At 38.0% G+C, this 27,832-nt stretch overlaps 1 protein-coding gene across 5 annotated transcripts in view; it reads right to left on the reverse strand.

Annotated features, from left to right (window-relative positions):
• The window catches only part of MEF2C (myocyte enhancer factor 2C), a 137,275-nt gene that overhangs the window by 75,622 nt on the left and 33,821 nt on the right, over positions 1–27,832 (reverse strand). For 3 of the 5 annotated variants that reach the window (XM_077817177.1, XM_077817178.1, XM_077817173.1), the window contains exon 2: positions 8,479–8,675. In XM_077817177.1, the coding sequence (XP_077673303.1) occupies positions 8,479–8,532 (54 nt within the window). In that variant the 5' untranslated portion in view covers positions 8,533–8,675. Of the gene's footprint in view, positions 1–8,478; positions 8,676–23,435; positions 23,490–27,832 lie in introns of all 5 variants that reach the window. The other 2 variants (XM_077817174.1, XM_077817176.1) reach the window with 2 other exon arrangements.

Here is a 27,832-nt window from a genome sequence, read left to right on the forward strand (position 1 = left end):
GACAATTCTCCAGGCTTTCTATGGTCAAAGCTGTGAAGGGGCTTTCCGAGACATGGTTTTGGGATCAGAGACTGTGATATTTGTGAATGGGGCTGTAGCCACCCAGAATGCAGGTGTACATTCACAGTACTCCATAGCTGCAATATGCTCTCACTAGGAAGGTAATTTGGCATGGTGCCAGAATTTGGCATTTTATTTGTAGGGAGTAATGTTTATTTAAATTAAATACATTAGGAGATAGGTTAGTTGGTTTTCTATATAGGTCCTTTCACATACTGGAATGAATAATACAATGGGTACGTATGCTTTTTCCACTCAAGACACTATACTAACAGACTGTGATAACAGAAAGAAACAGCAATCGACTGGAAATTGTTTTTATTTATCTAAAATTATACCAAAATTGTTGTGCAGCTTGTAGATGTGACTGGAACAGTGTAAGAGCAGGAGTCACTGCTGAGAGGTTGAAGCTTTTATTCTGCTGATTTAGTCTGTGACCTGTCTCTGCTGCACGGATGCTACATTTTTTTTCCCTTTGGACTCTTCCACTCTTGACTTTTAAATCTGAGATAATCTGAGAGACTAGTTTTGAGTGACTGTCCCGTAATAGCAGTGCCATCACTGGTACTCAGTATCTGTCACTGGGGACCACAGAGTCTACGGCTTGCTTTTTCTGTTTTCCAAACAGCAGCCAGTGCTCTGCCCTGCCCTCCAGCAGCAAACCAATCCTTGGACAGTATGTCAGGTCTTCCCTCACCTCTTCCTGTCCTGACATAAGGCTGTGCAGGTGCTGGCACTGAAAGGAGGAGAAGAGCGGGGAGTCTGAACCCCCACCCCCACACATTTCCTGACATTATGTATATGTTAATGTGAGGGCCTGGGGAAACTGGAGATGGCTCATGCATCCAATATTTGATGTATACTTTGTACCTGGCTATTGGGGAGTGTTGTGCTGGTTGTCCCTCCTCATTCAGAGTGGGGTCAGCTGATATGGGGTATCTGGCAAACAGGATGCATCAAATGAAGTACGCTCATCATCATAAAATCAAGATGGCCATGTATGAGCCATGTGACTTTTGACTAGAGTGCCAGGAGCAGACACTTATCTCTACTTATCTTATAGCCAAACCCCGAAAGCTCTTCAAAAGCTGCAACCCCCTTTCTATTCCCACCCCTGACTCTCCCGTCTATTTTATTCTGCTTAGCTCAGTTTGTCATTTTAAAAGGCTCTCCTGCAACAAACTTTATGACTATGTTCAGCGGTGGTGGCAGTGGGAAGTAGCACCAGTGCAGGATTCCCTCTAGACAAACCCTCCTTTATGCAACAACGACTAGGCATGCCATATTAAATGAAAGGCCCTTTAAAGAGCAGTAAGGGACTCTTCAGCAGCCTGCTCTATGTTCTTGTAACCCTCCAGCATAACTTATAGGGATGACACAGCAGTGAGTTATGCTGCAAAAAGAACTATTGTGCTTGACAGCCTCAAGCATACTGAGCCATGACTTGCTGAACAGCATTACTAAAGAGGAGCTCTAAGTAGAATGACCTAAAATTATGACTGTAATATATTAAATGGCCCTATCTTATAAAACAGGGTTCTTTCAGCATCTCATGATTAAGCTTCACAAAAATGAAGGTGCTGTACTTTTTCATTACACTTTATTGTTAGCGTATCAGCACACAAATAATGGAGCAGAAAATTAAACAAAACTGTGAGATTATTCACTCTTTCACAAGTCCTAAATTTTTAGTACATAATTGCTGATCTCTGTTATGACATTTGTCTTTATGAATAAAGAGAGAGGGATAACTCAGAGATATGTTAATTAATGGATGGTATAGCAACTCACAAATTATTAGGGTAGGCAACATTCAGAGTCTTTTATTCCCATATATTCTAAACAGTTCTAATTCTCCAAAACATAACCTATATCATATTCAGACTTGAAGAATGATTGGATATTATTTTTTTTCTCTGTTGAATGATATGCATAATGATGGTTAATCTCAGTTATACCATTCCTCTTCACTCATTAGGACAGATTGAATTAACTCACTTATATCTAGATGTATAGACATGGGCATCTTATTTGTAAGAAAATATATCCTTTCCATCCATACACATACTCTAGATAATATAAAGTACAATAAAACTGACTTTTTATTTATACCACATTCACTAGGTCTGGCAGGTACAAATAAATGTTTTGGATAAAAAACATGTTTACTAGCTGAACAAAACTAAAATGTTCATAAGGTAAAGGTCAAAGAATATTTCATTCCCTGCTGAGCAAATGGTCAGGAAGCACATTTGTCTGCATTTCCTGTCATAACAGGAAGAGTGTAACTTCTTCCTCTCCACAATGGCTTCAGTTCTGCTTCCCACCTCCAGCTCTTTCTCCCTCAGGGCCTTCCAAATCAATCCTTACAAGACAGAAAGGCAGTGGCCATATCTGCTCTAGTTTTCAACACAGCTATGTTTAATGATACCATAATTACTATTGGACTATCCTTACTTAGGCTGCTCATTCATACTTCACATTAAAAGTAATTTGGCCTAAATATTTACCTAAAGCTAATTAATTTTAAATTATACTCTGGCATATATTGGAAATACAAACATACCTAATCTTAAATATAATACAGCCATGCAATTCATTATTAGGTTAGCATCGCTTTTAAAACATTTTCTCTACCATGTATGGAATCTCAATTAGATTAGTACAATATGAAATTATTTTAGATTAAAATGGAATCAGGCCCAATTGGGCCATTAAAATTTGGGAACTTGGTCACTAAAATGTAGTGTACATCTTCTGTTAGTTAAAGAGAGAGAAATGTTGAGGTAGCCTCTCTGATAAAACTAGGTATTGTGCCTAACAGGGACAATCTATTCCAGTGCCATTACGGATGATGTAAATTACTACTTAATGTGAGCAAGGGTGGCAAATCAGGCTTGTACAAATTAAAGGCTACATCATGGTTTTAAGGTACATCTCATTGAAAAGAGTGGTGTAGAGCTGCACAATTAAATGTTATCGAGATATTCCCTTCATAAAGCGCTGTAATTGGTGGGCAACCCACCAACCTCCTAAAATCTCAAAACTAGACTAAAGCCAAGCTAACTTGTGAGAGCAGACTGAATTTTTTTTTTTGGTAGAGGTGTTGTGGGGGAAATCTCACAAAATGTCCTCCTAAATTTGAGCTGATCTGTGCACTAAATCATCAGGCTCCCTTTTCTGCTTCTACAGATGACGTTCTGATTGAGGTGACGATCTTGTAGTCTGTTCTTTTCAACAGAGCTAATGCAGATAAAAATAGATGCCCCTAAGTCTGAAACTAGTTTTGAAACTAGCCGCATGAGGTATTGGAGTCAGTAGAACAAATCTAGGTCTTCCTGCAAACGGACATTTCCCTCCAGGATATTCTTCCCTGCCCTATAACCTCACTTTGCTTATCTGATTTAATTTGTTCTCTGTTCAGTTGATAACTGTAGCAAGTCTTGTTTTACCTAATTTCACACATGTGCTGGGAGCAAAGAATTATCAAATCGTACATATGCAAAAGTTGCTCTGCACGTGTTTTCCAAGTGCCTCTAATATTGTTTTCAAACCAGCTACAGAGCCATACTACTTAGAGTGTCTATTATCTGAGTACGTATTTCCTACAGTATTTGACAGTCCTCTACATACCCCCCCTCCCCAGCTCATAACAAAACTGAAGATGTTTCAAGCAAAACGTGCGGAGTTATTAGCTAAGCAGAGCACACTTAAAATTAGGAATGTGGATTAGAGTATGCTTCACAACTAGGAAAATAAAGAAATGTAAAACATCAGAAAGAAGACTGCAGGCATGAAAATCATCACACCACATTTAAGGCCAAATCCTTTTTGTCCCAGTCACACAAGTTGTCACAGTGAAGTCCAGCAGAGTTAGACTCTTAATAATAAGAAAAAATGATGGAGACAGACAGCAAGGTCTTGGAAGCTGTTCAAAATCTGACACCAGAGTATTTTTGAATTAATGTGCACTCTGATTAGGTATCGCAAAATGTCCTATTATAACAGTAGTATAACATAATTATGGTACGAAAGCCATCCCTTTAAGCCTGGCCTGCCTTGTCTGGGTAGTGTAAAGGGAATTTCTGGAGCTCTTTTCCCCCCCCCCCCCAAAAAAAATGCCTTTCTCTATGGGACACCAGTGCAACTGGAAATGGCCCTCGCTAGGACTGGTTGAAATGTTTCAAATTTCAAAATTTGAAAAATAAATGAGGGGAAATTTAAACAAAATTTTTGGAAAATACCTCTTGCCTCCCATATTACACTCAACTGTAGAGCTGACTGATTTTTTTTAACTTTGAAATAAACAAACATTAAAACTGAAAAAATGTCTATGTTTTTGCAAATTCCTCCTCCCCCCACTTTTCTAGCCCTCATCTTGACAACCCTCAACAAGCTGATTTGCTGGCTAGTCTCTGTTGGAACTTATGGTCCAAGGTCAGAGGACAAGGCTGATATTGCTGGCTACCACCTCAATTGATGGTGCCACAGAATCTGAGCATGCAGATAACCCTTATTGGCCTCCCAGTTGCTAGGATTGCTATAGCAGCAAGTCCACAGCAGAGTTCCAACCATCTGCCATTAACATGAGGCTGCGAGGTATTTTTATTCTTCCTCTCTGTGGTCTAAAGTGCAGTGAAAAGGCTTATGAGAAATGGCCTGGGCCAAATGCAATGGGTTCTCTAACTGGGATGGATGGATCTGGGGCCATCCAGGAAAGGAGAAGACTTGTTGTACTCTCCTTCTCTCACCGTGCACCAATGTGAGGGCCAACCAGAACCTGGCCCCCTGCCAGCATCCATCAAACAAAATTCCATGAATGCTTCCCCATGATTACAGGACTTGAGCTGGCCTTCATTGAAGTCAATGGCAAAACTCCCATTGACTACAATAGTTCAAGATCAGGCCTCTGTGTAATTTGTATTCATTTTTCTTTAACTATTCAAAGATTTCATTGTTTCAAGAAAAGCACAGATCATATACCCATGTTACACTTCTCTCCGCCTTTGCAGCTGGAAACACATGTCTGTTAACAGCACTCCTGAGCATTTCTCATTCCCTCAATATTTATCTAGAATCTGTTATCAAACATTTAATGAAGAAAGGTGCTGATCACACTGGCTGCTTATAACATGATTCTTTTGCACCCGTTTTAATTTGAGGGTTTATTTTTCCATTTAATGTCAGATTAGCAACCAAGTACCCAAGTATATCCATTGAGATAACTCTTTTTAGAAAGAGATACTCTTTTACTGCTAGAAGACACCACTATTTTTGCCTCTTGCAATATGCTCATACAAGCGCTCTTCACAGCACAAGAGACTTCTACTACAGCGAGTAGTAATCTGTTAAACAAACAATTGCCATCTCTATCACAACGGGGTAAATCCACAGCTCAGTGTTCCACCTGATTAATCAGGCATGGTAAATGTGTGGGGGACAGTGGAGAGGAATCACTTTCTCCAGGCCATGGACCAACTGCAGTGTCCTTCTGCTGAAGGTATTCCATCCCCGCTGTGGGGAGAGGATTGGAAGATCTGTATATCACTGGGTCTTCTGGCCCTGATACATGCCTCACACCTTCCCATGCATTATGTGCTGCCCTGCAGAGAATTCAGGCACAGCATGATCTGCACATGGGATGAACACTCCACATGCAGCACACTCCCCCACCCTCTGCATCCAACCCTCCTTGCTCAGAAGAACTACACTGAAAATTTCAATACGAATGACTGTATGACAGGTTCAGATAAACAGATTTGGTTTTGTTCTGTGTCCCTTGTGAAAACCTTTCCTTATGATGGGAACGGGCTAAGAGCCCAAACCCATAAAATAGGTGAACAGTCCTCACTCATGCAGTAGTAGTCTCATTAGACTAGAATATGGGACTACTTGCAGGACTAAGGTTTACAAAAATGGCTCTAACTGGGACTTTAAAAAAATGAATATTAAAAAACTTCTTACAGTTTATGAATTCCCTGTTCTGTGCATCCAAATTAATTTGGTTCATCTGTTTTCACAAATATAATGTAATATTAGAAATCAATACATAGAAGACTTAAAAAAAACATAATGCACAAATGTATACATTAGAAAACAAATTCAGTGATGAAACTGGGCCCAGAAGGAGCAACAGCTGACAGGATGTGAAATATTTTAACAAATACCCATGTTTGTGAAGTACTACTTCCTGTTCAAATTTTTAAAAGAACAATCAGCAAAGTCAGTGAAAATCCAGTCATACTGAATTGCTAGCAGTACAGCTGGACTTCAGCTGCTTGATCCAAAGCCCACTGAAGTCAACAGAAATCTTTTCACTGACTTACCTGGGCTCTGGATCAGGCCCTAAATGTACAAAGGAGAAAAACCAATAGAAACAGTTTACTAATGGAGTTTTCAAAATGTTATTAGAAATGAGGCAGCAGCATGAAGCCACTTATAGTGTGTGGCAGCTAAAGGATGGTACAATTATCCTTCCAGATTTGTTATTAAATCTGGTTTACCAAAATTACGAAAATAACCAAACACTTGAAAAATAAACCATTTCTATAGTAATGTAGTAATGCTATAGCTATTAGTCTTCCAATGTTATGACTAAGAGTGGCTGCAAGATTGCTGATGAAATATACAGTATATGAATCAAAGAAAGGCTTTTAGATATTACTAATTTTGAGAACTGGTGTTAAAAATCTTGGAGTGCTACAGTAAATGATTTAAAGATCTGTATTATTTATTTTTTAAGTAAATTTACTCCTCATGAAAGGTGCAAGATTGACAGCATTGGAGAATGAAGTCCTCTATTGGCTTCTTCTATTAACGCATGAAAGTGGATACTAAAGCTACAGTGTAAATAAATGTTACTAATGGCAAAATTATGTAGCTTTATTTACAACATGTTAATTCAGACATGCTTTGGAAGAAATTGTGGTAATATGGTATTGGCCAGAACAGCCAGTGTCTAAATGGTTAATGACACATCCAGTTCAATATTTCAACTTTAATTTCAATTTCAAGCTACAGACCAATTAAAACAAATATGGTGGTTTTATATTGACAGAATTATTGCTTTCTGGCTTGGCCCACAGCAATAAGCAACCTGTAGGGAAAACACAGACTGTATCCATCATAAATCCTAGCATTGTTTGCTTTTTAAACTCGATTTTCTGCCACGGAGAGTACAAGGCATGCTCATACCACAGCGCTTACAAATTCAATGGAAGACACGCTTGAAAACAAAAATTTTAGATCATTCCTCTACTGGGTTGCTTCTGGATGGTATTATGAGACTTTAAGCCCTAAAGACAACATAATAATTTCCTATAATACAAATTTGCATATACAAAGAAAATAATACATCAAGTACATGTAATTAGTGTATTAAAATTAACTGAATACTAAATGCTTTTTGAGGTATAGAAAATAATTACAGTAGGGTAATCCTAAACTGTAGCCACACTCTTAATAGGCAACTAGTAATACTGTTCAATAATGTTATGTATCTTATTTCTGTATTTGTGTGCCTCAAATCTTAGTACAATATCTCAGGTACAAATTAAGTATACATTGACAGATTTTAATTCAGGACACTGAATAGTGAGACTTTTATTTTTCTTAAAATAGAGAAACATTAATTTTGGCTCATGATCACATTTAAACAGAGGATGTACTGCTGTTAATATTTGGTATCAGAGTGTCCAGCACATTAAAAAAAAGGAAAAAAAAAAAGAGGTGACTGACCCCGGCAGACTTATTTCCAGCCAGTATCAGTATACACTCTTTGTTTCATGGTGCATGCAACATACCAGCATTATTAGGTCTTGATTATTAAGCCACATTATGATGTGCAGATCCCTTTCAAAATCCATGTCCAACACACAAGCAGCAAAGACTTCAACATATATGAACAAGTACTTTCCTGTATCATAGATAAGAACTCAGTTGTGCCAAAATGCACATACATGAATCATTTTACTCATGTGAGGTGTTTCACTGAATTCAGTGCGACTCCTCATGCAAATAAAGTTGTTCATGTGTATAAGGGTTTGCAGGATTAGGTGCTATGGCCTGGATCCTGCAAAGATTTGCAGTCATGCTTAACTTTATGCATTGTGCATGAGTCAATGGGACTGCTCCTAGTGTGTGTACAGTTAAGCATGCACATAAGTCTTTGCAGGATCAGGGCCTATGTCTCCAAACCCCAAACTGTAACATATTAATAAACTTTAAAAATATACAAGTCAGACATCTTGATGTTTCCAAAAGCACCTTAAATATTCATTTACTCATATATTGTGTAACACAAGGTAAAAATATTTCTAAAAATCTTTATCCTCTTTATTATCACTGCCTTGTGTAAGCCACACCAGCAATATACTATAAGATGAAGCTCCAATACAAGCAGTAATTTTTGCTACTCACCTGTCTGTTACGTTCATCCATAATCCTTGTGATCTGAATCTTTTTTCTCCCCATAGTCCCCGTTTTTCTTCTCTCTCTCGTCCCTGGAATTATGTATTTTTTCCTTCTCTTTTCTTCCTCTTTCCCGTTTCCTCAAAACAAATCTCCCTCTTCAGCACTTGCACTACTCAGTTCACAGACCCCTGCATCCGTTCCTGCTAAGCACACAAAAGACATAAACTCTTACTATAAAACTGATAAAAACTGCCAGCTAGATAGATAAAAGTTACCACAGGGAGTTTACCAAGTGCCTTAATTATAATCTAGTGCACAAGCAAATTATTTTGCAGGTATAAAGTAAATAAGACAATATTAATAGTAGTAACCTGAAAGTTTATTTTCATAGTTATACATGATCCCACAAATCTTTCAGGAAATGATTAAGATGACTGAAATGCATGTCTCCATAATTTTCATGGATTTAGGTATCTCTATTTTAAAAATATCATTCATTGTGCTAATATGAAAAATTACCTAAATAAGAGAGTTAACGAACCTTTCTGTACCTGTGTATGCTACGTAGGCCAGCTAATTCATTCCTGAAGGGAAAACAATCTTGTGTTTTGACAGCAGAGGTGATAATGCCCCTCATTATGCAAATAGGATGGACCATTATTAAAGTGCTATTTGATATATGAGAAATGTCAGCTAGTTTAAATCTAAATCCTTTAATCTCATTCTTTAAAAAAACATACAGTTAATTCAAGTACTACTTAAAATACTTTAAAAGAAAAGTAGTACTTCTTTATCCCACTACATTTCAAAGTATGTTCTAAATTATCTATACCACAGGTACATAACTAGCTAACGTGAATTTTTCCATTCAAGAATATTTGCATAAGGTATTTCATCTATGCAGAACGGAATAATAGGAAGAATTGCTCAGTAAAGAATGTTTTGAATTAGTATTTTCACATTTCTGACAACAAGCCCACATATTAGTCCTCTGCACTTTACAAAAACTAGTTGCATTATACAATTAAATACTGTTAGAGTAAATAGATAAATACATGACAAAATAACAGAAAATATTCCATAAAATGCCATAAACTTCAGGAGTAATTCTAAAGTCTTGCAAAACATTATTTAACCAAACAAAACAAAAGACAAGAAAAACTTTTGGAAAAGTTCATACACAAATTATGTTAAATCTGGCAATAAAATTCATATAATATAAATATTCCTTTTGTCTCTTATCACCCCTAAGATTTACCATAATTATTAGCTGAGTGTGACAGCACAGAGTATTTGTAAACACTTCAAAAAAAAAAAATCCCGCAATCTAAAAAGGATTCAATAAAAAATTATCAGTGCATCACCACTTTTACCTCAGTTCCGTTATACTAAAAGTATTTCTTCATTCGTCCAAATTTACCAATTTTACAACAAATTGGAGTTTTCTTGTTTATTTTAAGCTGGTGCTCTCACAGCCAACTTGAAAAATTCCCCCAATATGTTATGTAACACTAAGCCGATGTCCTGGCCATTAAATCCATTATTTGGCTCTGATTCAAAGCTACTGAGGTAGAAAAGCTGGACATCACTCTGTCTGATCTTCAATTCTCTCTTGATTTTCTTTGTATTTATTTAATTTGAAGCTGTTCAGTATTTTATCACCTTAAGAAGAGTTGAGATCATAGGTAAAAGATAATCAGCTGATTATAATTTTTTAACTAGCTATTATGATATAATCAATTCTGCTGGATTAAACAAGGTTTAGATCCTAATATTGTCTATACCTGAATGCCTTTGTATATCGCTAATCAATATTATTTTACAGTATATGGCATGCAAGATGGAGTAATTTGTGATGCCATCAAAATAAAGTGCACAAGTATTTATGCAGCTTTTTTGCCCATTGGAAACAGTTCAGCAATCTTTTTACTACTTAAAATGACAGTCACCAGACCATATTAACCATAAAAAACTAGATGTGCCGAACAGTGAAATAAAACAAATTATTTAAAATGTATTTATACAAACTTTTTTCTAAACAAATCTAGGAGCCATAGTCCCATCTGATATTCACTGTTGACAAACAAACCCAGGCTATTTTTAGAAACGGTCTTAAATTTCCTTGGACTGGGTTTCTTTCCTGTTTTTCCTATAGTCTTACCTCCGATACAAAGAGCAAGTTAAAGTGGTGTTTCCCATGCACATGCAGGACCCAAAGGAGTCTAACAGGCTTTCTCTGTAACAGTAAGCCAATACACTAATCCATAGCAAATGCATATGGAACAATTTCCTTTCCTTTCATTCAACTGAAGCTGGTGGCACTATCGGCTTACAGCACTACGCCTGCCTAAGCTCTTAGTCACTTCAAGGTGGAAGGTCAGGGTGGACAGATTAGAAAAGTGGTGACAGGGTTAGCAAGGATGAGAGCTGCTTTACAGATCAAGATTCTGAAGCTGAATGAGTGCAGAAAAAAGAGTGAATGTTGAAAATCTACTCGGAAGAGCACAGCCAGCTCCTGGTGAAATAACAATATGGTGAGCCCCTCTCCCAAACAGTTATCAGTTCCACATTTCACACCAATCTTTCAAATAACAAAAACTTTTAAGATAGCTCAGAGTACGGAACTCTTAATACTCAATGGCACAACTAACTATTCTTAAAATAGTCACACAATGCTTTTGGGGCCAAATTCTGCCCTCAGTTACATGGATGTCAAATTCACTGACTACACCAAATTTATATTAGTGTAACTCAGAGCAAAATTTGTCCCATAGTTTGAAGAAACAATCTATTAGGAAGAAAAAACAAATGCGGAAGGTAGCGCATTATTTACAGGATGTCGGAGGGAGAAGAAATTAATGGGATCCCATACATAGATATCTATCTCAAAATTACACAGAAATGCAAGAAGTGTTACCTAAAGGCAACAGGTTACCTTTTACTGAATTCACCTGAAGGTGCTTTTTGTTTACTCTCCTGATTGCTTTTTGTTTACTCACCTAATGACAAATAAAAATGATTGATCTTGTTGAGTGAATTTCTTGTCTTTCTATAATTTGTTATTTTTATTGCAAATACAAATAAATTGTGATATCTGGTATTTTGTGCATCTGTCTCTATATTTATATACATACATATAAATATATAGCAACATACACATATATAGTTCTAAACTGTATATTTCACATATGAGTGTCTGTACACCCCCCTCTCCCCCACACCAAACATATATAAAAGCAACTATTTGGATGAAATATAATGTATCTTGAGATGAGTAAATCAGTATATCTGATTCATGGGTCATAACTTTCAAAGGACTGACAACTTTTGTGTCAACCAGAATGCAAAGAATTATGGATATTATCAATTGCCCTTCACCTGCTCTAGGAATTTCAGTAATGCTCATGATACTTTTTGGATATTCCTGCAGGAATAAAGTTTATGGTATTAAATTTTTGAAGTTCCTGTTCACTGATCAAATTACATTTTCCAAATGCAAATAAAGCACACTAAGTAGAAAACTTGCAAGTAGTACAAAACTCAAGCTAGTCCTGCAGGCTTTCATTACCCAAAGGGACTTAAAATAATTCCAGAAGCCTCGCTGAAATAACTTTCCACATAAAAGAAAACTTCCAACGTAGTGACATAGTTACATGTAAACAATCTGCATTTTAAAAAAAATGTCATAGTTAAATCCTGTGGAGTTACAGTCTTCAGCATTTTTTCTCTCTTTTTTGCAAACCCAAACATAAAAAAATCAGACTGCTTACTAAAAAGAGGAACTTCATTTTGGCGGGCTTCTGTTCACTTTATGATTTAGCACAGGCAGAGATAGCTGATGGAAGAGTGATTTGAGCCTCAAAAAAAGGAATAAGTTGTAAAGGACAAATGCTGCAGATCAGCAACCACTCCCCCCTCTCATTCTGTCTCTCTCTCTCTGTCTCTCTCTGTCTCTCTCTCACACACACACACACACACACACACACAAAAACTCTCCCCTTCTCTCCCTGCAACACAGAAGAATCTTGATAGAATGGCAGGAAACACGCACAGAGTGGTCAGGGAAGGATATGATGTCAGCAACCACGAACAATAAAAGGTGTAAAGGTGCTTCCTTCCCTAAACTGTTCCAGAAGTGCAAAATGGGAACCAAAACTCTCCACTTCCTTCTCCGAACAGTACTGTCTGAATCTGTACTGCTGCAACACCCCAGACAGAGTTCTTTGAACAACTCACAGAAAGGATAGTAAGGAGTATCTAAATAAGAGAATCAAAATAGTTAATTTATAAACAAGGTGACCCCTGAAAAACTTAGCTAAAATGTGTCACTGATTAAAGTTTTCATGATTTCATTAAAAAAGAAACAGACCTGCCATAAAGATTTTTCTCTTTTGCTAGGCAGCAGGCTTCTTTAGTAGGCTTATTAGATTTAAAATAAAAAAAAATCCCAGAACAGCCTGTATATTATCAAAAAATGGAAAGAAATGAGAAATGCTGTAAAAAAAAATCCTTTACCTTGACAGATAAAGGCCTGATCCAAAAGTCCACTGCAATCAATTGGAGTCTTTACATTGACATAATTTATAAGCTTTCCATCAGGCCCTAAAGAAAGAGCTAAATATACCGATAATGCTGAAAATGATGTGTCAGAGAAAATTTTGTTTTCTTTAATTAAAATAATGAGCCCCCCCAAAAACAACAACAACAAAAAAAACACCCAACAGTTAATCCCCAGTCCTTACTCAAACAAAACTCCCACTGAAATTTTACCTGAACAAGGACTGGATGATCAGGCACAATGTACAGATAAAAAGCTATCCTATTTTAAAAAGAGATTCATGGGACCAAATAAAGATGGTTTTGAATCCCCCACCCTGTACTGCTTAGTATTGCAATAAATATAGAACAAGGGCAAAAGTCACTGGGCCAAATTCTTCACTGAGCAATCTCATTCGGTCAAATTTGTCTCTGATATAATTCTACCGAGGTCAACAGAGATATCACCAGTGGTAAATTTGGCCCTTAAGATTATATGTGATTGTAGCGTGAGTGAGCGTAACTGAGGGCAGAATCTGGCTGATTAACAGCAACTTTTTATAACAGATTTACATATTTCATGTCATCATTGTTGCAATATAACTGTGATACAGAAATAGTGCATTCTACTGTATGGTTCATTTGGGCAAGAAGCCATGCAACAAATGAATGAGTCATTTTAAGATTTCAAACAGCTGTCCACAACACTCTGATTTTGAAATTGAACATAACCTACATTTATGTGTTTTGATCTTATGGTCAGAATACCACATTAAAAGTTGTGGGAGGGAATTCATTCTAATCTGCTAAATTTATCTCAGGAGAGAGTGCATTTTTCTACAGAAAGCATAAGACAAACTTTAAATCATAGCAGAGTCATAACATACAAATATAGACTACTGAAGCTAGCATATGTAATACTGAAAAAACATTAAACATGATGCATGGACTAGTGAGTGCAAGAATTCTATTGATCCTTTCATTTGTTTATCTTATCTGAGGTAAAATGTCTTTTGTAAAGTAAAACTTAACCAGTTTTAACATATCCTTTACACATTGTTTTTCTAAAAGCTGGCATAATTTTTAACAAAAAGTAAACTACAGAATGCTGGCTGTGCATTCAGTAAATGGCAAAATAGCCACAGGGTCACCAGCTGCAAAATCAATTCTCTCTCATATTTAGATGATTCATTATCATTTTAAGAGAAAACTTTAATCATTTATCTAGACATGCTGATTTTACTAATTTTACTACTGACTTTGAAGGTACCTGCTGAATTTATAATATTTCTTACCTAATTAATATTTTCTCTATTTATTTATTTATTTTAAGGGGGAGCAGAACCTGTCTATTTTCAACGGTCTCCACTTCAAAAGAAACAGCCTAGTTATTATTCTTATTGATGTCTGACTGCATGTCTGATGTGTTCCTGAATATAGCCATGTTGCCTGGAAAATCCCTCCATTTCACTTTGGACTCCTTATCCCTTATATTTTTGTTGCATTATTCCTCTAGCTGAGAGGGAAGCTGAGCTGCTTTCTTCCTGATCAATACTGTTTTAGAGCTTGTCTAGTCAAGAGTTCATAATACAGTCTCACTTCCCAAGTTCTAAAAATGATGGAACACATCATCACCAAGCTACCTGGGAACTAAAGAAGGGCAAAGCCAGAACTTTGACTCTGACCCTTTCAAATGTTTGAGGTGATTTTTGATCCCTGGATCTAAACTGCTCCCCATGATTTTGTTCCAAGTCAGATGCCAAACTGGAAGGGGTCTATTTTCACGTTCCAGTGTGGGTGTTGCTGAAATCATATGAGATTAGATGTTCATTTTCATCCCACTCTGATAGGATTTGAGCCCAAAATGGTGAAAACAGCATGAGAGGAACTAGTACAGGTACTGTGAAACTGCTGCCATTTGGGGCTGAAAACATTTGAAAACAGGTTGCAGGTAATATTAAATCTGGAGTCTGGCCTAAACTAATCTATGTCGATACACCGCCTAATGAGCCCAGCCTACAAGTAGCGCAGCAAGTTTCTAAATTTAGGGACAGATTGTGTTATAAGGATTGGCATGAGAATGGGACTCTCAAATTGTGGATCTCTCTTCTCCGTGCAGAAAGAGATCAGGGGTTCAGCAGTAGCAATCTCTGTAGCAATTATGTTCCTTTCCCCTAGATCCTGTGCAGGGGCTCTGTGTGAATCCAATAATCTGCAACTGGAGGGAGATGGGATGAACAGGACATTTGTTGGAATGGTAGGGTAGAGGTGAGACAGTCTAGGACTGTATTAACATTACTGATGCACATGCACTGTACTGATGAACCCCCTAAAGAGGTGTCTCACAGTTGGCACTGTCTGGGGAGTTTCTATCACAGTGGCTGCACTGAAACTGTGCTGCTAGGGAAACGGGGAGATGGCAGAGACCTGGTACCTGAGAGGATCCTCAAAATCTGAGCAAACCTTGGGAGATCCAGGGGGTTCATAAGCAAGAACCCCTGCTTTCTTCCATGGAAGGGCAAATCCTGCACCCACAATGGGGTCCTCAAGGGTCAATGCACAGTTTCCTTGCCCCTCCATTGGTATTTCTCCACAGGGGCACAATATGGTTCCTGTATAGTATATATATTGTATAATAACTTGCAGTTATCTCATTCCACTTGAGAAGCCTGACTCTTAATGAACATATTTTGGTGCTATATTAGATCATTTTTTGCACCAAATACAAATCTTTTTTAGATGGCTCCTCCACCCCCCAACCCCACACAGAGACATAAATCTTCTATATCTCTGAGTCATCTCCCAGGGCCTGATTCTTCCCTAACTTTTGTTTTACACAACATAACTCCACTAATTTCTGTGGAGTTACTTCTCATTTATACTAGTGTAAGTGAGAGAAGAATCAGACCCAGAACTACGATTGTTCATAGAAAAAGGAATGTTTTCCTATAGCACAGACCTAAAAGACATAACTTTCATCCAGATATTTTTGTTATTTTGTTCCTACAACCTAACATTGCTGGCATATCTTATATGTGGCACTTCCTTTCTTAGCAGAGAACAATCAAACAGAAGACTGTCCCTTTTCTTCTTTGTATTCAACTCCAGAAACTTGTCTTTTACCATAGTACCTTGGGGTGCCGTTGACTTGTGTTTGTGGAGAAATGGACGAGGACAAGACAGACAAAGGAGACAAAGGTGAGGTGACCATAGTACTTGATCCCACTATTAATGTCAGGTATTAAACTGTGGTCTTCCTAAAATATAAAGTAGTCTGCATAATACGGTGGATAGTGTGCTGAGATGCTAACTGTTCATTTATTCTATCATCATTGTCATTAACAAGGCAAATCACAAATTGCAGATGGTGCGCAGCCCTGATAGTTTATTCTACAGAAGTGTTAATTTGACAAACGTAGCAGGGGTATAAAAACTATGAAGTTTTCCAAACTCAACTATCTGTCTGGAGACAGCTGAGGATTAAAATGCAGAAATGACAGGGCAACTATCTCCTTCTTCCCAATAACCACAACAGCTGAAAATTTTACATTAAGACTTCCATTCCCATTTTAACATATTTTTTCCAAGGACAAAAGGAGATGAAAGGTATGTCAGGTATTTAATAAAGCTAATACAAAATACTGCTCTGAAAACACCAGCTCTTAGTTAAATAGGGGTGAGAAATCTGCTTTTGTCTGTGAAACAGGTTCTTTGTACTATGCAGCTCAGAAATTAGGATAGAACACCTCTTTTAAACAGGTGAAATATACACAATTTTAATAACATCTGAAGTCACAATGTGTCTGTTCCTTTAAAAAACAAAAAGCCAAATTCATGCAGTGATGCCAATATAACCATGTGATAATTTTGATATCCCATTTAAGCCTTAGGACATGAGCTATTCTCCATGTGTCTGTTATTCAGGATCTTCCTCTTCTCCTGGGTTTTTAGGTTCCAGCAGGGTACTGTTCCAGAAGGAGGAAGGATTTTGGCTACTGAGAGGCAGGATAAATAGGTATATTTAGTGGAGTGAGTCCTGCACCATCCCTTACCTTCCAAAGCTACCTAGCTCCTCCGTATGACTGGCCTCCTGACATGACTCACTTCCCCCTTCAGCAGCTCCTGATATCTCCCTCTGTGTGGGTACCAGCAAAGAAGAGATGCATCAAAAGATCATGCCAGAAGAGGGGGGAAAACAGTGTGGCGTTGGCAGTGGGGGAAAGCAGAGACATGGATCTAAGAAACTAAGAAGCAGTCGGCAAGCAGCCTGAGAATGTTGGCCTGCTTTGGGGTGGGGACATCTTCTGGTGCTTTGCATTGGAAGTGTGGGCTATGGGTATTTTGGAGGGGAGGAAGGGAGCAAGCAGCAGCTGTGTGTGGGTGAGAGGCAGAGGTGGAGAAGCTTAAGACATATGTATTTGTCTTCAGTGACTCAATCCAGAACATTGATTATTACACTTCAGTATTCTAAAGGGTTAAAAGAAAGACACTCTAGATACCTAAGATCCATCTTGAATCAGTTAAAAAGGCATCAAACAAACACTTAATTTAGCATGCTGCTCAAGCACATCATAGTTCTTATTTAGTCTTTGAGAATTACATTAGGTAACTAATTTATACTTTCCATATGATGATTTGTTCTTCTAATTCTTCACAGAACTGATGTCTAGCAGTTTTCACCTCAAGGGTTGAAGAAGCAAATTTCTACTGGTTCAGAAGGTGTTTACCACAAAGGTAAACCCAACATTGTCTGCAAGTATAAAAGCCACTATCTAGCATCACAGCCTGTCTACAGATCCCCAGCTGTAACCACTCCATTGCACATGCATCTGGTTACTTTTTTTAACCTCCACCCCCTCATCCCACACCCCCACCCCCAAAGCATGTTTGGCAACATCTAATGCAAAAAGTCAACATCCCTGACAAATATCACCTGAAGATTGATATACAAAATACACTTCATTTGTACAAGGAAATCTTGCTGCTTTGTTGTTACTGCTTTTAGGCCCAGACTTGCATTGCAACACCTAGAAAATCACAGGAACAACACTGTGATCCACAAAGCCTGAGCTAGGCACCTAGGCTTATATACAACAAAAGGGGAGAGAGAGGCACTTTAGACTGCAATCCACAAAGCCAGCCCACTAGACAGGGAGACACCTAAACTAGCCAATGGGACACACCAATGAAGGATGTCTGTGCTAAGCCCTATCCCTCTCTCGGAGATAGGTGCCTCCCTGTACCCTGAATTTAAGCACCTATCTCTGCTCATGATCCATGAATTGGGGGAAGATAGGTGTTCAGATACCTAAGTCATGTTTTGGACCCTCCCACCCAAAAAGGCGCGAGAGGGAGGGAGAACCTCCCTTATAACCTGTAGCTTAGTACTCACCTAGGATGTGGGAAAAATTCAGTTCAAGTCCCCCTTCCTTCCAAGGGGAAAAATGGATTTGAAGAGAGGTCCGTTGCCTCTCAGAGCCATTCTAATTCCTTCACTTGCCCAATTAATATTTATTTATTTAATTATAGTGGAAAGACTGAGGGAAACCCGACATGAGAATAGCCCATAGCCCAGTGTGTAAAGCACACACCTGAGAACCACCTAATCCCTAAATTCATTCTACCCCTCCAGCAGGGAGGGAGAGGTGCCGGGGACTTGAACCAGATCCTAGGTGAGTACAGTAAGCACTGTGCTAAAGATTATATGGGAAATCATCACCCACCCCACCCCCCCACCACTTTGTGTAAACTCGCCGGAGGGACCTGACCCAATAGGCAGCCTTTGAGCTCACCTAATGGATCAGATCCCCATATGAAATTAAGGCAGCTGTACGCCTATTCCCGGTTTGAGAATTGCTCTGGGGCTTAGGTGGACGCCTAGCGCGAGGCAGCAGTGCACAGGTTCAGGAGGGAAATAGGTACCCAGGAGCCTAGAATGAAGCTGCAGCATGCATGCTGAGAGGCAAAAACTTGGGTGCTGAGCAAGGTTAGGGGCCTATGAGGTTAGGTTGCATCCAAGCAGGAGTTTTGTGGATCACAGAGGTGCCTAAAAATGGGATATAGGCACCTAAGTACCTTTGTGGATTTCATCCTTGGCAAACAAACTGCACTTGGTTACTAATCTCCATTCCATCTGGAAAGAGTATTTTTTTCTTAATGGATCATCGTTAACATAGCATTATTATCATCATAGGAGTAAGCTGAACAAAAACAAAACAAAATCAATAAAAAGATACATTAGCTAATCTTTTTTGTGGCCTTGAATGTACATTATGTTTAATCAGAAAAAGCACTTTTATAAATGTATTGATATACAAAGTAATTTTTGATAAGATAGTCTTAGAAACAGAAAACTGCAGTAAAGCTGAAAGGCAGCACAGTATAGAAGAGCATGCCCAATGCTGAAAGGCAGCCACCCCTGACGTCTAATCTTGCATCTGCCACTAATAAATTAAGTCATCTGGGAATTTGCTTTCATTTTCCCCATCCATAAAATGGGGTTAATACCTACCTATCTTATACAAGTGTTCTGAGAACTAATTAGTTAATTTGAATATTTGTCATAAGCTACAGATATGCTGAATATAATTAATAAATAGGTTCTGCAATTTTCATCTGGCACAGATAATGAGAAAGTACACAAATATATGAAGCTGGTCCCTAAGCTAAAGCAGATAGCAAAAGTTTAATAGTCACAATCTCGAGTCCCAATTGTTTAAGATCAAAAAGTTTTGAATTATATTATTTGTCAAAAGCATTTAGATACATATACTAGCAAAATAATCCTATATGTTAATATGTATCCTCTCAAAATAAAGATATTTGACAGTACTGTCATACATGGCCCAATATGGTACATAGCACATTCATCAATTTCCTGTTTTTCTCTCTCTCTCTCTCTCTCTCTCTCTTACAGCATCCTTATCAACCTAATTAAAGCTTTGTTCATTTGAAACCTCAGATGACAATTTGTTTAACTCTGTCCCACTGTGGTCTTTTTATAAAGAGAATTAAATTTGATCTTCTGACAGCAATTATTAACTGATCCCAACTGGCCCCAATTAAGACACATGGCTCACAGGCCTCAAAATCCAATAAAATGCCAAGTCCTCTCTTTCACGTGTACATCTTTCTTTACCTTGCTTTATTTTCTTAAAGCCAATTAAGCTAGTCCTATCAAGTGGAACTGAATGCTATTGTGTAGACTAACTCAAGATACAATGTATCAATTTACAGTGCAGACACACTAAAGTATTGACAACAATTCTGAAGTCATCCCCTTCTAAGTCTTCCTTGTTTCAATTCACTTAGATTCTAGCAAAGAGAAATCCATAAATGTAGTCACTTGTGCTGCATATGACCTACATACTGCTTCCTTTAAAACACAGGATATGTTTAAACAACAGTGATTAGAGGAAGCTATTTAATAGCCATAGCATAATTTTTAGATTGTTTACAATGCTCTTACAAAAACACTTTCCTCATTTCAATATTTTCCTCTCAGAAATCATCTTAATTCCAACAGCTTCAAAGAAACATGGTGCTCATGAGTAACTTCTGAAATTAACCTTTTTTACCCTTAATTTCTGCTCTAATTTTTTCACATATGTTCAGTAGTCAGTTGTAAAGCAATGTTCCCATGCCTTCACATAAATGCAGGTAGCCCCAGGATTTGGAACTCATTGATTGTGTGCTACCCCAGGGAAAGGTCTGAATTATAACCAGCCTCATGAGACTGAAGTAGCTTCTATTCACATCTGGCTCTCCTTATTCTAAACTCTAACACTTGCCTCGAAATTTAACCCCCATCTTTTGCTTTGAAGAAGAAATAGGACAGATTTATCTATAGCCATTTGCTTTAGGTCAAGGCTGAACCATGTGATGTTCTGCTAAATTAATTGCAATGCAATTGACATTGTTTGACACAGTTTTTAAAAGGATGATGTTCAAATCACTTAATGACTACATTTCTTTCCCTCTATTTAAATACATGTATTCTTGTATTTCTCTACATACTGTGGATGATAACTTATCATCATGCAACAAATGCTGTATGTTGCAATGCTTGTAATGAATGAGTTATAAAAAACTAATAGTATTGTCAGATTGTGCCATCACAGTAGTATGTAAAAACTAAAAAATGCTCAGAGAAAGACTGGTTCCATATCTTTTAACTCATTAACCATGCTGGAAAATGTGTTTTCTATTTGTTATTCTTTTCATTACATGCTTAACAAATGTAATCATAATAGCACTTAGACATGAAGGAGATACAAAGACACTGAAATTGCAATACAATCTTTCGTTTACTGGTAGGAAGATGTGCAAAGGTTATGCAAAACATAATCAGACATATGTTTCCTCTCCAGAAGGGAAACACCATTTTCTTAGTGAAAAAAATCACAAAATAGATACAGTACTTCCCAGTTTTCTAAAAATAAAACTAATCTCAAACACTTGATCTACTAACGCAATTGATCAGAAAATAAAACATACTGACTTTTAAACACAGTTATCACTTATGCTCCCACAAATTCTACATGACCCCAACAAACGTTAACTGTAACATGGAGCATGAATAATGACTGATCCTTCATTTCAACCAACTGCACTCAAGTTTCAGTACAATCAAAACAGATTCTGAATGTATTGTGCTGTAAATTATTTCTCATTGTATTCTGATGATCTTATATAAGACGTGATGTTAATTTTAGAACATACTTCTGCTAAAAAGGGCAAACCCAGAAACAGATTTAGTGCAAAGAGCTGAAAATATCCTGTGGAAAAAAATCTGTAGAAAAATCAGACCAACCCAAATCCTGCCATTACTCAGCACTGCAGTGACGTGCAGATGTTTGTAGTGGTTTGAGGAGCCAGCGGGGGCTGGAAACTCTACGTATTCGACTTCAACATGATTGCAATTGAACCTCATCAAAGTAAGAGTTCATAATTTGTCATAGAAAACAGCCAATTAACATATGTTAGCAAAAAGCTCCATAAAGATAATATATGATTTAAGACCCAATGCAGCTGTCGGAAATCAAAATTCTGCATTTTTAAAAGGCAGTATCAGGCTGGGCTTCAGAATATTTAAACTGACAATGGCTACTATGTTTTAAAAACATGTAAAAACGTAATTATAGTATTTCTTCCAGGTTTGGGGTTACAGCTAGGGCAATCTGGGTACTGATGCACTATTTACTATTCTTACGTAGTGCTGTAAATAGTTAAGACCTTTGCCAAAACACAGCAGTTATTTTGTTTTAGTGCTATTTTAAAATACAGACCTTCATTGTGAGTGAGGTGGCCTTCAGTGATGCACTTTGTTGTCAAGACATTCCTCTGAAAACACAGCCTGTCCTTTATCTTTACAAAAATACAGTTCTGTGAAACTGCACTGCTGCCTCAGGGCCAGGAGGGTGATCTCAGTTACACTGCAGCAACTCCAGAGTAACTCTACTCAACAGATTAAGTTATTCTGTAGTTACACTGAGGAAAATGAGATAAGAATCTGGTCCTCAGCTATCGTTAAAATAAAGATATGCACAACATAAAACAAAATGTGTGTTTTGAATGTGTGTACACGTGTGGGAAGTGGAGCTTAGTGCTTTGCTAACACTTTTTATGCTGACTGTGATATAACTGACCCCTATGTTTTCTAAACCGCTTCTTCATAAATCTCCATTCTAGGTCCTTTGCATGAATAAACCTTTAGAGTCACAGACCTTATGGACAGAAGGGACCACCAGATCATCCAGTCTGACCTCTTGCATATCGCAGGCACCAACAGCACCGAACACCCACACACTAAACCCAACAACCCAAATTAGGCCAAAATATTACAGCTCACTGGAGATTAGACTATTATGGGCCACGGGCACAGAATAGAAGGGACTGAGGAGGACAAGTGCCTGAGGTCCCTGCAATGACAGGGATATGATTAAATGAGAGATACCCAGATAATCCTGGCAAGTGATCTACACCCAATGCTGTGGAGGAAGGCAACCCCTCCTCCCAGGTCACTGTCAATCTAATCTGGGGGAATACTCCTTCCTGACCCCATATATGGTGATCAGTCAGACCCTGAGCATGTGAAAAAGGACTAGCCAGCCAAGCACCTCAAAGTGAGAATGCTTGGTGCCACCTCAAAGCCCTGGCCCTCTCTATCCAATGTCCCACCTCCAGCCATGGCCATCCCTGATGCTTCAGAGGAAGCAGATGTGAAAAAAAAAAACCCACCAGAAGACACTGGGGAGATGGGGTAGGGAACCTTGCCTGACCTCTGCAGGTGTCGGGCTGAATTTTGTGGTTACACTGAGTGATTAGGATGGGTTTGTTTGTTTTTTTAAGATATTTTTTCTTTTATAACGTTTAGATCATTATGTACCAATCAGTAGCCTCAGTAATTTTAAAATAATCTATTTTACCGTGTGTGTGTGAAGACATAGTATTGTAAAAGGAAATGTTTCCTCGCTTTCTTTCTGAAAGAAACCCAGTAAAGACAAAGTTTTTAGTTAATTCATTTTAAAACATGGTTTTAATTAATATTCAGTAAAACAAACAAAAAATCTCATGTTGATTAAAACAGTAACATTGACAGCATGGAAATCCAGTGCTGTCCACAAAAATAGAATAGGCTTGAAAGTGGTCTATTTTCCCACTGAAACACTGAAGATTCATCAATGTAGCATCCATTAATGTTAGAGCATGTAGTGTGCGTGCATGTGTTCTTCACTCACTATGGGAAGATCAGTCTCTTAAAACATTGCTTACTGCGGTGGGGCTCAACCATCTGTTACAACTAAGCCATGGCTTCTTAGGTCCCGATTAGAGAGACTTCTGTACATGCTTAACTTTATACACTGAGAAGTCACAGAGTTTAAAGCAAAGCACGTGTGTCTGTTTTTTTGAGAGAAGGACCTAAAATTGCTCAACATTTCTGCCTTTTCTTGCACTAGCCAAGTTCTAATCCCATTTATAAGTGTAAAATTTACTAATATCCTCTACAGTGCTTTATTACATTAAACTTAGGCAGAAATGAAACATTACACATATATTTTTTATTAAAATAGCTTGAATAATCTTTGGGTTATACTGTTTCCCCCCCCCCCTCAAGGGTGTGTTCACGGACTCTCAGTAACATATTTGATTAAGATCTCAGCAATAGATGAAAATCCCAAAGCTCCTCTGCAGTTGAAACAGTCACATATCTTTGACTGTCCCCAACTAATGACAGTAAACTATGTAGCCTCTAGCTAAACAGATTAATTTTCATTCTGGAATGAATAGACAAAAAGACCGGACAGAACACGTTAATACTAACAGCATTGTTACAGCTAATAACGAAGACACAATTCTGCACCTAGAGTTTTTTTTAAACAGAAATAATAAAATTCAAGGTGCAGTTCAAGTAGTACTTTATAAATGGTAAAATAAACAAAACACAGACAAATACTACGGGTTTTTTTTTTCCATTATATTTCCTCTGACAATTTCCTGTGCAACCACACTACAAGGTTTAGAGAACCCAGCTTTAAATTTGCTCTTTATTCTTGAAAAAAAATAAAATTGCTTAATAAAATTGCTGCCAACCCTAAGAACACAGTATCAAAAAGCAAGTGTTACCCATACCAAGGAAATACTGTCTCACAGAGTGATTTCCTGTTCTGTAACGTTAACTTTTCTTTCTGTGTAGCTATAGTCAGAGAAATTTACAAGAAAAGGTAAAAGTAAATTTCAAAATCCAGTGCTTTTAAGGAACATGTTTTCCAAGCACACAGATAATCAGATCTTATGTGTTGTTTATTTATTGTAATATCTCATGATGAGAAATCTACACTATGGTCTTTTTTACTTCAGATTTAACAAATTCTAAAAAAGCAAGTACTTTAAACATGTTTTAGGCCTTATCTTAGGGCCTAATTCAGATCATTCAGTGATGACCTCTGCTAATGAATGCCACTTATGGCACATTGTAACCTAATTTGGGAAGGAGTTTATAGCTCTTTTTCCAATTATTTTAATAACCAGTTCCTCAAGTTTGAAAACAGGGTCCCTAAGTTAGGGTATCCAATGCTGTGCCATTTGCCGAATGTTGTACCTCTGCAAGTCAATGACAATTTTATCAGTGACTTCAACGGGAATAGGCTCAAGGTCTGAGATTCTGAAACTAAATAGACATTTGGATGCTGAAGGGCCAATCTGAATGTCCAAAAGCACCCTTATGTAGATTCTTGTAGTTTTTCCAGAGTACTGAGGGTTTATAAGGTTGATTTTTTTTTTAAATGGAGGAGGTGGTTTGGGAGTTTTGCAGGAGAAAAGCAGACAGGAGGGTGGATAGCTTATTATTCCCCTCTGCAGATCTTTGCAGCAGCATCCTGCTTCAGCAAAGGAAATAGCTTCTGCTGCTGGCCAGCAAAATAGGTTGGGAGGCTCTGGAGCCAGGAACCTGACTAACCATGGCGTGGAAAGCCACAGATCATCACAGCTGGATAAAGCCTGCATGGTAACAAGGGATTACAAAGATGAAAGGAGTGGTCTGCTATTGTCCTTTTATGATTCAAAAAATACTGACTCTCCAATAGCCTAACATACAAATGTTAACACCAGTAAAAACAAAATATATTGTGTCTACTCAGGATGGACAGTTAGGAATTAAGGGCTCAATTCCATAGACTTTCCATGGAACAGCTACAGAATCGGCTGCAAATGTTCTATAATAACTAACTAGAGCTACTTTGCACTTTCTCAGGTAGAAATCCCAGGCCCTTGAAAGCCTAGAAGGATACTTTTAAGTCATTTTGAATTATCCAGCATCATTCTATACCAGCCCAAAGATTTACTTTTCCATACCAGCTGCTGGAGAGAAGCATAATCTGATCAAAAATGATATCACTCTCCTTTTATTAGGAGCTCACTCGTCAGTTGTTTTTTGGCTCCAGTAGATGGAAGCAATTCTCTTGCTGTTTTTTCCCGTTTAGTGTGGTTCTGGGACTGTTTATAGGCCAGAAACTTTATTTTTATATTTATTGTCTGTTTTGCCTTTGATGTTAGATTCCTAAATAATTTGTTCCAGTTCATGTAGCAGCTTCTTCAGAAGAGAGACACTCACCAGTAAGTCAGTGACTCCTGCTGAAACCTCTCACATTTAGCACAAGAAGTTAAGAGGGTGGATGGCCTGGTTGCATGCCACAGTAGTTTGTCTTTGGCAGCCTCATTGCAGTCTGATCCTACAGAGATAATTCTCAATAAGAAGAAAGGGAGCTAAAGATTGGTGGTCTGGATGCAAGCCCACATAAATTGATTCTTGCAGCCTTACGACATTCTGTTCTGCAGGTAAGAAGCATTGGGGGTAGAAGAGCAGGGACCTGTCATTTGATGGTCCTAGCCAATGTGGTATTTCAGCTGCCTGACTGAAAAAATGACGGAGAGGAAATGCAGCATCCCATCCATAGCAGACAAGTTAGAGAAGATGGAATTTCAGTTTCAATGTCATGGAATATGCAGAAATATTTCTGCAAGCTAATGTGCCAGAGGTTTCTTCGTGCTTCAGATGTGTAGAAGCTGACTGATCTCACAAAATAGAAAAAAAAGAAAAGAAAAGCAGATTCGGAGGCTATTTTAGTTTGGAAGGCGCAGTCCAAACCCAGCCCCCGGCTTTGTCATTCCAGAGCAGGAGCAAAGGATCTGAATAAGGGTGTTTAGCCAATGCCCCAGGAGTTCCAATATTGTTGCTCCTACTGTGTCTGGAAAAAGCGTTGGGTTCTGTCAAAAGGAAACGAAACAGACTTTTAACCTGCCAGAAACAAATCATGCTCCATGTCAAGACAGAATTAGATATAGAAGGATAGTATATTTGCCTCCATTTCTTCAGCCCTATTTCAGTAAGGAACTCCTCTCCCAGGTAAAACCGCAAGATTAGATGCTCATCTTTTTCATGGCCTGTCAGCCTCAATTAAACAGGTGTCAATTACTCTTAATCTGAGTGATATATGGCCAGCCCTGGCTAATGCAAGAGACACTTTCCTGACCCCCTGCAGCTATACCATATGTTATGATCTTGTCAGTTCTCACAAGCCAATCAGGGTCAGGCTGGGTCAACTTTGAAGAATGTACGTTCTTCAGAGGTGGGACTGTCTCTTTCTATGTGTTTATATAGCACCTACCACAATGGGCCCCCCATGGCCTCTGGCCATTACTCAGTTTAATTAATTAATTGTATTTGAATGAGAGACCTCCAAAAAAACAAGTAGGTAATACAGGAAGTGGTGAGTTGCATTCCCATCTGATACAATCTTGAATCAATGGTGTTAGAGGACACTATACTGATATAGGAGACAGTGCTTCAAATGAAATCTAAAACCAAAAGGTTATGGATGTTAACTCCGGTGTCCTGGCTGAATTCCAACTTGAGTTACTATATTCTGCCTACCTAAATTCTCATGCAATTGAATAAGACACTCTTTGCTTCCTGACCTTGACAAATGTTGTGTCGCTGTGTGATATTAAACAACTGCAATGTTCCACCCTAAAGGTGGTTGCATTTTTAGAGCTAGGTGCACTGATCATTATATACCCATTGCTTATCTCACAGGTAGCTTGGAGGCTTAATTAATTAATATTAATAAAGTGTTTTGAGCTCAGTAGGTACTATACAATTAGAAAGCATTTCTATTAATAGCAGAATAGCAATTTCTAAGGTCAGCAAGGTCTTTCTCTTTCATCACTCTTTTCAGGAAAAGACCATAGAAAGAGCAAATATGGATAGGACTCCTTTTCAAGTGTATTTCAGAAGTGAATGCTTAACTCAAAGAAAAACATTCAC

Source organism: Eretmochelys imbricata, chromosome 5, assembly GCF_965152235.1.
Source record: "Eretmochelys imbricata isolate rEreImb1 chromosome 5, rEreImb1.hap1, whole genome shotgun sequence".
Classification (NCBI taxonomy): Eukaryota; Metazoa; Chordata; order Testudines; family Cheloniidae; genus Eretmochelys; species Eretmochelys imbricata.